The 15,405-nt window shown below is 44.1% G+C and overlaps 7 protein-coding genes across 7 annotated transcripts; 4 read left to right on the top strand and 3 right to left on the bottom strand.

Moving 5' to 3' along the window:
* Nucleotides 1-904: 904 nt before the first annotated feature.
* Nucleotides 905-4,074, bottom strand: FA14DRAFT_190883 (uncharacterized protein). The gene has a single exon (XM_025501826.1). It carries the CDS (start codon nucleotides 3,758-3,760, stop codon nucleotides 977-979), a length of 2,784 nt encoding a protein of 927 aa, XP_025354065.1. The 5' UTR covers nucleotides 3,761-4,074; the 3' UTR covers nucleotides 905-976.
* A 109-nt stretch (nucleotides 4,075-4,183) lies between these two features.
* Nucleotides 4,184-5,454, top strand: FA14DRAFT_65134 (arad-like aldolase/epimerase). The gene has a single exon (XM_025502637.1). It carries the CDS (start codon nucleotides 4,430-4,432, stop codon nucleotides 5,324-5,326), a length of 897 nt encoding a protein of 298 aa, XP_025354064.1. The 5' UTR covers nucleotides 4,184-4,429; the 3' UTR covers nucleotides 5,327-5,454.
* Nucleotides 5,455-5,675: 221 nt separating this feature from the next.
* FA14DRAFT_165032 (aldolase) lies at nucleotides 5,676-6,776 on the top strand (the record flags this gene model as incomplete). Its single annotated transcript, XM_025499927.1, has 2 exons — nucleotides 5,676-5,710; nucleotides 5,789-6,776. The coding sequence occupies 2 exons, from the start codon at nucleotides 5,676-5,678 to the stop codon at nucleotides 6,774-6,776; spliced, it is 1,023 nt and encodes a 340-aa protein (XP_025354063.1).
* Nucleotides 6,777-6,807: 31 nt separating this feature from the next.
* On the bottom strand, nucleotides 6,808-9,118 carry FA14DRAFT_65136 (uncharacterized protein). Its single transcript, XM_025502638.1, has one exon. The coding sequence runs from the start codon at nucleotides 8,949-8,951 to the stop codon at nucleotides 6,840-6,842; it is 2,112 nt and encodes a 703-aa protein (XP_025354062.1). The 5' UTR covers nucleotides 8,952-9,118; the 3' UTR covers nucleotides 6,808-6,839.
* A 989-nt stretch (nucleotides 9,119-10,107) lies between these two features.
* FA14DRAFT_161448 (uncharacterized protein) lies at nucleotides 10,108-11,523 on the top strand. Its single transcript, XM_025499128.1, has one exon. The coding sequence runs from the start codon at nucleotides 10,489-10,491 to the stop codon at nucleotides 11,248-11,250; it is 762 nt and encodes a 253-aa protein (XP_025354061.1). The 5' UTR covers nucleotides 10,108-10,488; the 3' UTR covers nucleotides 11,251-11,523.
* Nucleotides 11,524-11,600: 77 nt separating this feature from the next.
* Nucleotides 11,601-13,199, top strand: FA14DRAFT_185332 (DNA glycosylase; the record flags this gene model as incomplete). Its single annotated transcript, XM_025501449.1, has 3 exons — nucleotides 11,601-11,621; nucleotides 11,683-12,998; nucleotides 13,062-13,199. The coding sequence occupies 3 exons, from the start codon at nucleotides 11,601-11,603 to the stop codon at nucleotides 13,144-13,146; spliced, it is 1,422 nt and encodes a 473-aa protein (XP_025354060.1). The 3' UTR covers nucleotides 13,147-13,199.
* On the bottom strand, nucleotides 13,178-15,384 carry FA14DRAFT_161447 (uncharacterized protein). Its single transcript, XM_025499127.1, has one exon. It carries the CDS (start codon nucleotides 15,244-15,246, stop codon nucleotides 13,252-13,254), a length of 1,995 nt encoding a protein of 664 aa, XP_025354059.1. The 5' UTR covers nucleotides 15,247-15,384; the 3' UTR covers nucleotides 13,178-13,251.
* Nucleotides 15,385-15,405: the final 21 nt, after the last annotated feature.

Below are 15,405 nucleotides of genomic sequence, written 5' to 3'. Positions count from 1 at the left end.
CAATTACCTACGACTGGTATCTCCACAAAGAGATCTGCAACTGAAAGCATTGAAAAAGGATCAGTGACTCAAACCAAACGGATCAAAACTGAACACGCTGCATCTCCTGCTCTTGCATCAACATCTATGATCAATCCCCAAGTACTTCCAAAGAAGGACAAAATATCGATAAAGAAAAAGAAGAAGTCACTCAAACCAAGCCTACCCCAGCAATTGACAAAGGATGCGGTCCAGCACCCTCGACTTTATGTTCGCGATAGGGTGACGCTTGGCCTTCCTACTGCGCCTACACAATTGATCGATAGCGAGAAGATTCCAATCGTAGAAGGGAAACGACAAAGAAAGGTATCTCAAAGATGGAATGAATCTCAAGAAGATGCGATCAAGAGAATCAAAGTGGAAGAAGAAAAAGCAAAAAAGACGCAAAAGACTGTTTCAGAATTAATGCAAGATTCTGCTGATCAGAGCTGGGTGACTGTTGGAGAATCAAGTACGGCAAGTAATGCGGACAACAGTGTTGCAAATCTTGAATTTTCTTCGGAGATTCCGCCCGACTTCCCTTATGATCTTTCCAAATATCCTCCTGGCACGCAATTTTTCTTACGTTCAGGTGAACCGTACAATTTCAACATTTTGAACATTACCAGAAGAGGTAAAAAGCCAACACCTTATACGAAAGAAGAATTGCACGAAGCCAATGAACGTCATCGTGTCAATTTGAAACGATTGAACGATTTACGAAAGTTCAAATGAAAATATATTTTCTATTACCTTACTCCATGCATTTTGTCTCGCTATACATACTCACAATATGCTTCTTCTATCATTATTTCCGTGTATCCCATACTGTACTTTACACTGCAATTCACACACATTTTCACAGAAAACGAGTTACCAGTGTCTTTCGAGTTTAACAAATGCATTACACAGATCCTATTATACATGCTGAAACGGAAAAAGAATACAAGCGGACATCTCAAAATCCTAGAGCAGATGACATAGCAACAGTATTTCCTGTGCCGAAGCGAGTTTGAAAAGCTAATAATTCTCTCGTCAATTCATCTACCAGAGCCATACTTGATGATCCTCCAATGTTGGCAAACGCAGCTACACCAGAAGCATTGGATGGATCTGAAGCTGGGTTGTCCTCAATCAATATAGGATCGACAATAGTCGGTGTCTCTGCAGCAGTTTCTTCGTTTGGCGCCTTCTCCTCTGACGCATTCGTTGCAGGCTCCTCATTCTTGATCTCAGATGATTCGGGAGCAGCTTGAGCAGTTGCTTCGGGAGCGTTCTCCCCTTCAGTATCGCCTTGTACATCTTTCATGCTGGTATCTTCTTCCTGTGTCTGCTCTGTGTCCTTTACTTCTTCAGCTTTCGCTTCATTGACATTTTCGTCTGCTTCCTCCATCTTTGCTTCTGCAACACCTTCTGCAGTCTTTGCTTCTTCTTCCCGTGCAGCTTTTGCAGCAGCAACAGCAGGTTCTTCATCTCTACTCTGAGATTCTTTCGGTTCACTGCTTGGACCGCTGGTGATCGCACCGCTACTTGGATCACGAGAGATTCCTAAAATTTTCATCCTTCTTTCACGTTCAACACTTTCGATTTGTAATCTACTAACGAATTCCAAAATATTTCTCACTCTCTTTCGCATTTCTCCCATCGTCATTCGTTTGCCGGGGTATTTGATCTTTGTTGTGCTTTCCGTCAAATTGATAATATTGAACGGCTGTGGTGATGCTTTGATGATTCGATCCGTCTTTGCATCTCGTGTAGCACCAGATCCGGTGCTCGCTGAACCTTTTGGACCGCTCTTGGATGATGGCACGCTGACTTTGAGTAGCTCAGGTCCCACACCCGGTGGCAAAAGGAAGGACAAGTGCGCAAGATGATCAGGAAGGCCCCAAGTACCATCACCTTTGCGACTAGAAGAACTTTCTCCAGGGACAGGCGTGCCCATACGACTACTTCCAGCAGTCTCTCGATTGGACCGTCTTGTGCCATCGCCACGAGTCTTGTGTGGGCTTGGACCAGGTCCTGTTTCCGTGCCAGATGCTGCTGCGTTTGCGGCTGCTGCTCGTTTTGTGTATTGGTTCGGGTGTTTTGGACGATCAGGGTCTTTCGCATTACGTTTCTGAGAAGATGCAGCGACTCTTTTGGATGGTTGTGAAGCTGGACCTTCTTCTTCCTCTTCGCCTTCCAAGCCTTCCTCATCAATCGTTTCTACGCCGGGACTCGTACGTCTCCTCTTGGGATAGCCATCATTAGCTGTCTGTCCATTTGCTGGATGAGAAGGTGCGTTCTCTTCGTCCCTTCCACCACGCTTGCGCTTACGAGTTGCTTCCTCATGTGCCTCTCTGGCTTCCGCGTCCCATACTTCATCTTCATTAAGCAGTCCAGGCGGAATGGGTTCCCAGCCATACACTGAATCGCGACTGTTCATCGTACTGCGTCTTTTTGGTGGACTTTTGGGCACTGGAATATCGTCTCGACTGGCAGACCTTTGTACGCGGGTTGAATCTGATTGTTGTCGTTTGTGCGAAGCGCTTCCTAATCCTAGTCTGGCTTGTTCTTCCGAATGATCCACTGATTGACGTAAAGATTCTTGTTCCTGTTGTTGCATCACTGTCCATCCAGTAACTGGATCTCTTCCTTCTAACCTTCGATTCTCATTCTCTTTTGCTAGAGCTAGTACTGCCTCTTTAGCCTCTTTGAGTTCTTTGCTTGAATCGCGAACACCTTGTCGGTTGTGGTGAGTCTTGACTGATCCTTTCTTTGCTCCTTTGACTGATGGAAGGACTCCCAATATCCGCAATAGGGGAACGTGTAGCTCGGGCCTACACTGTTCACAATAATACACATCCGGACATTGCGATTCGGTCATCATTCCCATACAGATACAATGTTGCCAACACTTGCACTCTTCGCATTGAATCATTAGACCGACGTTCTCATCTGTGCTGCCGCATAAGCATCTTGTCACACCTTCATCGCCATCGTCTTCTTCCATGCCAGGTTGAGCTGGTTCCTCGATCGCGTCCCCCTCTACTACCTCAGCATTTTCGACTGGTGGTTCTTCAGGGGCTGGCTTTTCATCCACCTCCTCAACGGCATTATCGGCGGATGGTTCTTCTTTCCCTGCCTCAATTTCTGGCTCCTCTGCACCTTCTTCTTCTTCCTTTGCAGTTTTACGTGAAGCTTCGTTGGGACTCATTGCTGATCTTCTGCTTCTTCGAGGCATCAATGGCTCCTCTTGTCCATCGCCAAGGGACTGCAATCCAAGCCCAGCTAACTCTTTGATTCCGCTTGTGGATCGCTGTCGCCTGGCAGCTTTCTCTTCTTCTGTACCTTCTTCTGAATCACCTTGTGCTGCATCCGCTTCTTCTTGTTTGATCGTTGTATCTGCCTCTCCTTCCGCATCTGCATTTCCTGTACTTGCATCAACGAAAGCATCTTCATCTGCTTCGACGGATTGTGAGTTCTTTGAATTGCGTGATCTTGAAGCTTTACCTTTTTTGCCTCTGCTTGAAGCACGCTTTTTGGTATTTCGGCTACGTGATGTGGTTGCGCTGGATGAGTCGCCACTTCCGCCTGCATCTTCGTCGTTTTCGTCTGCAGCAGCATCGGCATCATTGCCATTGGTTGGCTGTTCGTCAGTTGTGGTTTGGGCTACATCTGCTGCCGCTTCTTCATTTGCAACGGCAACAGAAGCATTTTCTGCTTCATCGGCAGCGGCACTTCGTCCACGTGTCGAAGACATAGTTGCCAGTCAGGATTATGTTCTGTTTAGACGATCGATGGGTGGCTGCACAGTACGTGATGCTTTTGAGGTTGAAGGGTGAGATAGGGATATCAATGATCACTCTTGAGCATGTATCCGGCTTGGAAGAACGATAAAAGATTGCACACGACTGCTCTCAATGATCACTTTTCCTACTGTGAATTGAATGTGTTGATAAAGATGGTCATGGAATGTGATGTTGGTTTTGATGAAAGATGTACAGAATACATACACGCAAGAAGGTTTGAAGTAAATGCTGGTTAAGATGTCTTATCTGCACTTTTGCCTTTAACATGATCTTTTTCTCTCTTTTAGCAGAATCGCGCTTATGAAAAGTACTTCCCTTTTTATTCATTCGACATTCCTGAGTGTGTATTTAGAGAGGATGTCGCACGGGGCAATCGCACGGGCAAAAGAAGTGCTAGCCTGGTCAGGACGGGGGACGGCAAGTTGAATTTGTTCGGAGGTAAGGCCGAAAATGCAGTCAGGCGGCCAAAAAGTGCACTTAAAACGCATGCTAAAGCTGCTACCCCGCAACAAATTGTGGCAAGTGCTCATAAGACAGCACAAAATAAGATATTAAAGCATACATTATGCAAGTCTGTTCTCTTCCACCATCATCAATTCTACTTTCTTATTCTAACAACAATGGCTCCATCTGTCGCTGCTGAACCACCAATCGTAGCCGTCCCCACCAAAGGACCAACAACCGGAAAGGTTGATCAAGCTCCTTCAAAAACACAAAAGGAATCAACCGGCTTCCATTGGCCAGCAAGACCAACGTTCAACTCACTAGAAGAAGAACGTGAATCACGCAAAGAACGTCTTGCATTGGCATTCCGTGTGTTTGGAATGTTAGGATTCGATGAAGGTGTTGCCGGACATTTGACATACAGAGACCCAATCCTCAAAGATCACTTTTGGGTTAATCCTTTTGGTGTCAATTTTAGATTAATGACAAAGAGTGATCTTTTGTTGATCGGTCCAGACGGAAAAATTAAAGGTGGTGGTAAGCCAGACGGTCAATATTATAACGCCGCTGCATATGCAATCCATCATGCTATCCATACCCACAGACCGGACTTAGATGCAGCATGCCACAGTCATTCGTTGCACGGTAAAGCATTCAGCACTTTGGGTCGCAATATCGAATTGACAACACAAGATTCATGTGTGTTCTACAATCAATGCGCGCTTTACGAGAACTTTGGCGGTGTTGTTTTGGGTGAAGATGAGAGCGGAAAGATTGCAGAAACACTTGGTCCACATAACAAAGCACTCATCTTGCAAAATCACGGTATTCTCACAGCCGGGGAATCGATCGAATCAGCTGTGATGTGGTTTGTCATGTTGGAACGTCATTGTCAAGTTCAACTTCTTGCTGAAGCAGCTGCCGGTTCACGTGGACAAAAGCCTATTGTGATTGATGATGCAGAAGCTGAATTCACTCATAAGATGACTGGAAATGAAGTTGCAGGTCATTTCTTCGCTCGTCCCTTGTTTGCACAAGCCCGTGCAGAATACAAAGATGCCCATTTGGCTTAAAATGATTGGAAATTGTATTTATCATGAATGACTGGATTCTTTTCAATGAATATTTTGACGATTTATTTCTCCTCCATCATGATGACTGTTCCAATGAATGTTCTCCTCATGTTGTCTATTTTCGCTCTAAACTACTTGGCATCGGAAATGTCGGTTGATTGTCCGATTGTGAGGGATTGTGCCTTGGAACGCGTTAGAAAAAGCATACCCCGCACACACGCAAGAATGAATTTGTCGGAAATAGAAGAAGCATTTAATGACATACGTCAACAACAACGGAAAAAGGAGTAACAGAAATACATCATTGCTCCCCTTTCTCTTCTTCCATCATCTCACCAAAACAACAAAGATGTCAATCGCATCGCAAAGAACGCTTCTTGCAAAGTCAATAGGACGTATATCTGGCAGGAGTACGATCGCCAGTTCCTATCAACAAAAGCGTACGTTTGCAACACCTGTCAGCAGCAGCAAAGGCGAACATGTACGGATTGTAGAAGTATCACCTCGGGATGGATTACAAAACGAGAAAGGTTTAATTCCAGCATCTACGAAAGTTGAACTAATTCATAAACTACGTAAAGCGGGTGCAGAATGTATCGAAAGTGGATCGTTTGTCAGTCCAAAATGGGTACCGCAAATGAAAGATACGGCGGAAATTTTACGTACGATGCGACCTGATTCCACCATTTCTCATCCAGTCTTGGTTCCTAATGATAAAGGTTTGGATTTGTTGTTGAAGTTACTGGAAGAGTATGGATCAGATAAGAGCGCTTGGCCAACAGATGAGATAGCACTGTTTACTGCCGCTTCTGAACAATTTTGCAAGGCAAACACAAATTGTTCCATTCAAGAATCTTTACAACGGCTAGAAAAAGTTTCTGAACGTGCTTTGAATGCAGGTTTACGTGTTCGTGGTTATATTAGTGTAGTTGCTCATTGTCCATATCAAGGTAAAGTTAAACCTGAAGCAAGCGGAGAGATTGCCGAACAGCTACTACAAATGGGTTGTTATGAAGTTTCACTTGGGGATACAGTAGGATCTGCTTCTCCTTCAGAAATGCGTGAAGTATTGGCGAAATGTTTGCAAAAGACAAGCGGAAAAAATGGAGGTGATGTGAGCAAGTATGCTGCTCATTGTCATGATACAATGGGAACTGGATTGGCAAATGTCTTGGCTCTCGTTCGTGAAGGCGTTCGTTCTGTAGATGCTGCCGTTGGTGGTTTAGGAGGTTGCCCTTATTCGCCTGGAGCAACGGGTAACATCGATACCGAATCGGTTGTATATGGGCTGCACGCAGAAGGGTATGAAACAGGTATCGACTTGGAAGAAGCTGCAAAGATTGGTCAATGGATCTCTGATCAAGTCGGCAAACAGAATAATAGCAGCGCAGGAAGGGCAATCTTGGCAAGACTTGCAAGACAAGAAGAAGAAATGTCTGCTAAATTGTAGTAGCTCATTAAAAATACAATATAAATACAATCTATATATCGATGTACAATGTGTCTGATGAAATCATTCGTCATCAGTCAGCTGTTCTTCTTCCGTAGATTGTGCACCGCTTTGTCTACGTTCAGCCTTCTTTTGGCTCTTTGCGGGTTGTTGTGCCTTTTGTCTTTCCGTCCTGCGATCTTGCAGTAAGTAGACCAACCTCATCTCTAAAGCATAAACAGTATCTGCCAAGATGTAGGTCTCGATTCCGATCGCTTTGGCAGCATACTGCAGTACCTTGGCATATTGATCATGCACCCAGCCTGATTCCCAAGGAGATTGGGCATCTGCTGCTGTGCCAGAGGAGATCATTCGATTATATACAAAATGAGCATCGCCTGGTCGAAGTTGGTCATCGTTCAATGTGATCAAGTGTGGGTAAAGTTGTTTTTTGTCCTTGTATAATTGTGACAGGATATCACTCTGATCATGATTGCCGTTTTCATGGATGTCGTTCCTTCCGTTGATTGAAGTCAATCCTGCACCACACGCCAAAAGATCATCAATCTTGCCTGTATGACGTCGATGTAGGGCATTTGGATGATCTTCCAAGATGAGCTTATCTTCAGCGTAATCGAGATAAGCGTCCAATTGATCGTTTGTCATTTCGTCAATCTTGACAGAATCTGGATCTGCCAAAGCGGGAAATTGAGTTTCACCTCTGGCTTGTTGCACTTCTAACGCTGCCAGCCAAGGATCGAGAGGAGGACATCCGGACCAAATATCCGCAATCTGAGGCTCTTCAAAACGCTCTTCTCCATCCAACCCATAACGCATCTTGATCATCAAAATCAGCGAAGCCATCAGAACCACTTCACGAGGTACAGATGTATATTGCAGACTTACTGCCAATCTTCCATCTAACATCAATGAAGCCTTTCGATTTCGTTGTGGTGGCTTTTCCTGATCGAGGGATAGCGTCGAACATGATTCTTGAACGGCAACGAGGGGGATCTCGCAATATGCAATCAACCGTTTCGCTGCACAGTATACAGTAGGCGGAAGTAGAAGATCTTGCGTGCATCGCCATAGCATTGGCAGTGCATTCATTTCGGGAAACTTGATGCTGAACTTATTGTGAAGATCATTTGCAAGTCTGACGGAAACGTGATGGAGTTTGTCAATAGAAGGAACCTTCTTGCCATCCAATCTCTCAGCATATCGATAGGGTAAAGCTTTGGTCATTGGTCGAGGAAGTTGGTAAATGGCATGAAGAAAGGGTATCTTTTGTTCAATCAGAAGGAGGCGTAGATCGTTCCATCGTATAGGCACTCGGAGTGTGATCAGTCCAAGATAGACGATACATGTCAAAGTCGTGAGATTCTTTGCGCCGGATTTAACATACCCTCTTCTACTCTCATCTCCTCCACTTCGTTGCCCATTCGCCAATCCTTCATCGTCCGTATCCACTGCGGAAGTCTCGCCTGCATCCGTTGAGACAAGATCATCCGTTTCCTCTCCGTCTTCTGCCAACCCGAGCAAGCGTAATTGATCATCGAATCTTTGTGATTCATCTTCCTCTTCTTGTAGCATGGCCTCCCTTTCGGCTTGTTTTGCACGTTCCATTGATATGCTTCTTTTTTCCTTCCCTTTGATCTGCATCCCGGCATCTTCACTTGCTTCGAGATAAGGTTGAGGTTGGAGCTTATCTTGCATTGAAACATAGAATGCCCATAAATCACGACAGACTGCCTCCAAGTCTTCGCCAGGGCAACTAGGGAGATGTTCCTTGACAGCCTCAATTTGGAGACGGAGAATGACCTGCAAGCATTGATAGAACAGATACCGTGCTCGCTCTGCTGACCAGGTTCCTCGTATTGCCGTACTTCTTCGCTTCTTGTTCACATATCCATTTCCACCAACGCGTAACCTTCTCCTTGTTCGTTGTGACAAGTTTTGAGAAGGATCAAACGATTCACCATCATCAGCAGTCTCTTCACGAAAGCCTTGCAAAACATGACCTTGATCACAGACAACCATTGAAGTATCTGGATCACGTCGAAATCTACGTGAACCACATAATGGACAACGCGGTCTTGCCATCTTTTTTCGCAGCCTTTGTGATGATGATCCTCCCTCGCCTCCTCCCATACTACTGCTACCCCTCATCCCAGTATCGTATGAAGATGACGACATGATGGCCTAGCCAGAACACATGATGAGATCCATAGTATGAAGAGAAAGTGTTGTTCTCGACATTGTCTTGCTTGAATATAATTTTAGGTTAATCCCCGTAACGCGTGCGAAACGCTCGTCCCTCTTTACGCGTATGATCTTACGTAATGAATCAACTTGTTCACCAGATCCCTCTTCGGCGTCGTTGCCGTGAAGCATAAGATCTTCGAGTATCACTTTGTCTGATGAAGCATAAATAATGTGACAATATTTAGATGCGATCTAATCCTGATGATATGGATGGAACAGAAAAATCAATTCAGCCAGACTACTTAGCAGCAAGGTAATATATTTTCTGTTTAAATGACAATTATATCTTTATCTGTTTATGGTTGTTCTTTTTAGGAGTTATCAATTGTTTTACATCTGCGACTTGTCCCAAACACTCCTAAATCAACTCATGGTCAGTATACTCATCCTCAAAGTGACGTGTAAAAGACATGCATCTGGATGTGCACAAAGTAAAACAATAATAAAAAGACTTCCATAATACTCTCAATTCTGCACTTCAGGTCCGCGGTAGAATCTGCTATATTCAACTGCCAGTCTAGCCAAGCAAAATGACTACGTCTTCATCAATACTTATACTACCATCACCTGCTTGAAATTCAAATACTCCATCGATCATCACCACTCATCCTTGATCCTAAGTCACGTGTGGTTCAGATGACAATCATTGCTCTCTTTGCAATTTGCCTTGTCTGCCGGAATAAACAAATGTACGGCGAAAAAAATGCAAATAAAATAGTCACTGGCGTGACGCCTACTTTAAACTGCTTTTGGTAATTTGACTCTGACATTGAATCTCAATCGACCCCACACAGACAGACAATATAAAGCATTAAGTTCGGTTAATACAATTACGCGTTACAATACACTGCTTCAATGCCAAAATACAACTTTGAAGTTTGCGGGAAAGACGTGAAGCGGTATAATATAAAATGAATATGTCTGGTCTAGGCGCAATAGCACAGATTCGTATCAAAGCCCCACGCGATGGATGCAGTGTGAGGTACTTCTCTGCTTGCGCGCCGCGCCTGTGAAGTGATTTAGCGTATATAAATCAAATGACTGTAAGGTGCCTAATGAATGAAACCTTTTTTTCTTGTGCGGAACAAAAGCAGAGAAGGAGAAAAAAGTAAAAACGCATTCATCTTATTGCCTGATACACCTTAAAGCGGGTTCACATTTGAATGAGAAATAGTCGATCTAGACTGATCAAAGGGGCCCCATCTTTGGAGGAGTGAAGTTTGCCATCACAACCTATACCATCATCATCATCATCATCCTCGACACTACCTAGTTTCATCCATCCATACGTCTCACTTATCTCTTGGAGCGGATACTCAAAGATTGAAAGGCATTCTTTGGTAAAGGCAAACCCACCGCCCTCATTCCTACTTCTCGATTACCCACACTTTTGCCATTCGCTTCCGATAATAACAACCGAATCGAGTCTCTCACTCCTCCCACCTCCCATATAAACCTTGCAATCAAGATGCGGACGTCATTCTCTTCGCTTTTGGTCGCTTTGGCCACAATCGCTGTTTCAGTCCAAGGTCAAAATTCATCTTCCAGTGCATCAAGCGCTGCATCTTCTAGCACTGGATCAGCATCGGCAAGTGGAAATTCAACTTCTTCCCTAACGGCTTCTTCCAACTTTACACTACCCAACCCAACAGCATCCGCAACATTCCCTCCAGGCTTTGTTATGCAAAGCAGCGTTCCATTCGTTTATACCGATGTCGATACCGCAAACCTTCCAAAGATCAACTACAGTTTGTTGAATGAAACCGTTGCACAAAGACAAATCATTTGTAGCCAACAGACAAAATTCTGTTCGACAGCCGGATGCGCAGATGCAGATGCAAAGATTAAGGAAAACTTCTGTGATGTTGATACGATGGCGATCATGTGCACATGTACAAAAGGATCAACAAATCTAAAACAATGGAATTGGCCAGCACAATTCCAGGATTGTTTACGTCGTGGTAACACTTGCACAAACGCTTGTCAACTTCCAGGAGGTACTACACAAGCACGTAATGATTGCAAAGACGCATGCACAAAGAGTTTTGGAGGTACTTGCGGTTTCGCTAATCAATATTCCGCCAACTATGCTGTCTCTAAACCAGGACAGAAACCTAATCTCCAAATGGTACAAGGTGGAACGGCAGGAAATGGTGCTATGTCGATGAACGTTGCTTCAGGAGCCGTTCTATCGGTTGCCGCTATTGCAGCATTGGTTTTGTCGGTGTAACGAAGATGAGATTTTGACAGATACCCAACGATGTTCAATCTCTCTTTTTCAATTGATCCAAAAATGGCTACACTATCACCTCCTCTTTTGACTTCTTACTTAGCGAACATGCTCTTTTCTTTTGCTTGTATTGTGTTGCTCAGCCACTTCGCTTTTTATCATCATCATCTTTTTTGTTGCGCCTTTGCTCTTTCTTGTCTCGCTTAATTATGGGATCATTACACCTTTTCTCTCTGTCATTATCATTTGCTTCAATACATCTTTTGAAAGTCATCAAGAGTGAAGAATGTTTGATTCGAACATAAAATAGAAAGGCGGGAAGGCGTGTGAGTGAATGTCGTTGTTTGGTTATGACGCTAACGCCTTACAGAGTGAGTGTGGAGAAATATGCATGCAGTTTTTCGTGCTGAGCAGATTGAAATTTGAGAACAGTCTTCCCGTTTTGCATCCATCCATAAGAGATTTTGGATGCTGGCCATCATCAATACAAGAACAATAAGCTTGCTATTACTTCGAAGGATAAGAATTACAGAGATGGTCACATTACGAACACGACAAGCAAAACATCATAATGAAACGGTCATTCCGCCTAAACCAGAAGAAAGTATCGCAAAGAATTTTGTACGACAGAAATCCACCGTCGCCAGCCAGGTGAACGGTACAAAACGTACGAAAGTTGAAAATGGAACAGAAACAATTGCGATCGCAACATCTGTAGCCGAAACACCTTCTCCGAAGAAGCGGAAAGCTACACCAAAGAAAGAGAGCGGGAAGCCGGCCACTGCACATGTTGCAGAAGAAGAACAGCTACCGCTATTAAGTCGTGATGAAGTGAGCAAAGCAACAACGATTGATTATCCAAGACTACCGTTCGATCTGGATGAAGCTGTTTCTCACTTACGCTCGGTAGATTCCAGATTCGATACGATGTTGGAACAAATCGAATTAAAGCCCTATCAGGAATTAGTTGATGGCAGGGTACGTGAATTGGACCTCTTTCGCACTCTGGCAACGTCCATATTGGGTCAACAAGTCAGCTGGCTAGCAGCAAGGGTGATTGTATATCGATTCGTTCGCTTGTTCCATACGGAGCTTCCTGAAAAACCCGATTTTGATGCCATACCGAGGGACTCGCTACCCTTTCCTCATCCTATAGATGTTTGTCAATCCGACGATGCATTCTTGCGTACGGCAGGCTTGAGTGGAGCAAAGGTGAAATACGTCAAAGATGTTGCAAGAAGGTTTAGTGATGGTAGATTAGATGCACGTAAAATCATTACCCTAAACGAAGAAGATTGTATTGCGGAATTGGTACAGATCAAAGGTGTTGGAAGATGGACGGCAGAAATGCTATTGATGTTCGCATTGAGAAGAGGAAACATCTTACCTGTTGGAGATTTAGGCGTTCAACGTGGAATGGTAATCTTTTTTACTTCAAATTCAAATCAACTCAAAATCGAAGAAAAGAAAAGAAAACAAAAACAAGCAAAAAAAGAAGACGTTCACGATTCACAAGAAAAGGTAACCGTCATAGAAGATCATTTGACAGAATCGCAAGCTCAGGTCGAAAGAGAGATTCCGAACATTGATAATATCAAAGACGAACATGAAACTGGACCGCACTTCAGTGCACCTCCCACTAACGGTCACACAAGTTACAAGATTCCGCCACTACCCGAAGGAATCTCTCCTTCCCTACTAAAGACTAGGCGAGAAGGAAAGAAGGCAAAAGGAAACGTATACTTGACGTGAGTATTACCTACTTATCCGAATTCTATAATATCCACTGACATTCTCATATCCAATTACAGCCCTCCCGAGATGGAAGCATTGGCAGCAGAATGGGCTCCTTTCCGCAGTATTGCAGTGTACATGATGTGGGCTTTAGTAGACTGAGACAGCACACGCAAATACTGTATCATACAAATATCCATCAAAAGGTATCATTAAATCGTACAATAAAAAGATATAGTATACACGAAAATTAAAGCCTAAGGACAATCAGTTGAACGTACCCATTATACGACCTATATTGCTATACATTCTCGAATGAGAATGCGGGTAACCGTAATTACGATCAGGACCAACATTTTCCCAACCATGTTTGAAGAACCAAACCCTTCCTTTGATATACTTTCCAATCTTTCCTTCACCATCACCAAGATCCACAACGAATGCTTTTCTCTTGTAAGGCTTTCCATAATCTGGCTCTTGTACAGTGACGGATCCGATCATCGTTTCAACTTCGAAGCTTCCTTCAAAAGCATGTGAATGGGTCACATCGACGTAACCTGTGATTGATGTCACATTAGAGTACAACTGCGTCTCCCGATCTTGGTCAATATAGTTGACGAAAGAAGTTCCCGTCTGTGTGAAAGCATCGACTTCCAACTTCCTCCAAGATAAACTTCCTGAGTGCTCCTTCATAATGTCTGCCGCTTTGTGAGGATCAATAATGGCTAGCAAACCACTTTGTCTAATGTGGTCTTTGTAGGTGTCTTTATGCGCCACCACATCTACCCTAACATCTGCTGTTGTCGTGCTTGCCGAAATTGAATCAAGTGCGCTATATCTGCCTCCCAAAACACCATCTCGAGTTGAACAAATCACCTTTTTCGCAACAGCGATCTGACTGACATTCAAACCGCCAGAGATGGTGTGTAGCTTGACCTCTTCGATTCCCACAACGCCTGAAATCCAGATGGGTCCATTCAATGTAAGCAGATCCACACGTGGGGCTGCGATGATGAACGGTAGCACCTCCGTGAAGAAGATGTCACGAATTTGACCTGTTTCAACTCGCATGCTGACTGACTCATTTGCGAGCAACTTCATTCCAAGTGATATTCCGGCTATTCTTGCATTCGCTGTAATCCTACCAAACGTAACTCCAGGAATAGTTCCATCACGATACGGCTGAGCAAAACCTTCAAAGACGATTCGTAAATTGTCTGCATAAAGATCCAGAGCTGGTATGAATGAGGTTCCATCCCTTGCTAGTCCCTCTTTGGACCGATAAGTTGGATCAGGCAAAAGAACGTTGATCGTGAAGGCGAGAAACTCATTGCCTCTGGTAGGCACACCGTAAGCATTAAGACTGACCCCTTCTGCTATGTTCTCTGGATTCTTGTCGTCGATCACTTTATTCAAGGTGACCAAATCGAGAAGTCGTGAATGCGTGAATCGAGCCTGCACAACTACAGCTATCCGATCCAATCCAGGACCGCCGTGTATGATGTTCCATTCTTTCTTCGTAACCTCATCTGCTGATCCTGTACGCAAGAGCCCGGTAAATGCTACACCATGAGCTCTTACGAATGTCATAGAAGTATCAGCCGGTAAGGAGAAGGACGTATTACACATATATTGCTGTAAATTTGGCGAGATCCATTCATCACGCGGCGCCTCTACGATGGGAGACCAATGTGGTCCTTCAACCGGTCTACCGTCTGATTCCCAAGGTTCACTCTTGCCTTTATTGTTTCCATCATTCGTGAATAAGTCAAAGAAGAGCAAGATCACAATGGCGATTAAAAGAAGTGCTGCCATAAACCGACACGATCGCCGATATTTTGAATTAAATCGTAATTTCTTTTTCAGCAAAATCTTTTGTCTTCTGGTCAGCAAAGGCGTTGATTCTGCATCTGATTCTTCTTCCCCATCTCGTTCAACGTCATCTTCTCTGAATCGAATAGATTGATGCCTCAGCCTTTCACGTCTTCTCTCTCTGTGTTGTTCTCTGTTGCGTTGACGAAAGAGCTCTTCCTCTTGTAACCTTTCTCTTTCTGTTGCATTTATTTCATCATTCGGTCTCTGAGATTGTCCACCTCCAGCACTGGTTGAAGTGGATGATTCTCCTGTTGCTGCTTCTTCATATGCTGGTGGTGGCTGTTGCCATGCTGTATCATGTCTTGCAGCATATTCTTCCGCATCTCTACGTGAATTTCGTTCAGCCTCCTCCTCCGCTTCAGCCCTTTTTGCGTTAATGATCGCCATTTGATTCGAATACTTAGTCTTTTATTCCCTTTCTGTCAAGAGACAGACAGACGCTCCTTTTGGGAGATGGTGGTGAAACGTCAGGAACGTTGCCAAAGGTACGGATTGGCCCGTCAATTGAATGCAGTTGTATTAGCTCCATTGCCTAAATGTACCTTC

This window comes from Meira miltonrushii, assembly GCF_003144205.1.
Source record: "Meira miltonrushii strain MCA 3882 unplaced genomic scaffold FA14scaffold_3, whole genome shotgun sequence".
Classification (NCBI taxonomy): domain Eukaryota; kingdom Fungi; phylum Basidiomycota; class Exobasidiomycetes; order Exobasidiales; family Brachybasidiaceae; genus Meira; species Meira miltonrushii.
This window is presented reverse-complemented; position numbering and strand designations above follow the sequence as displayed.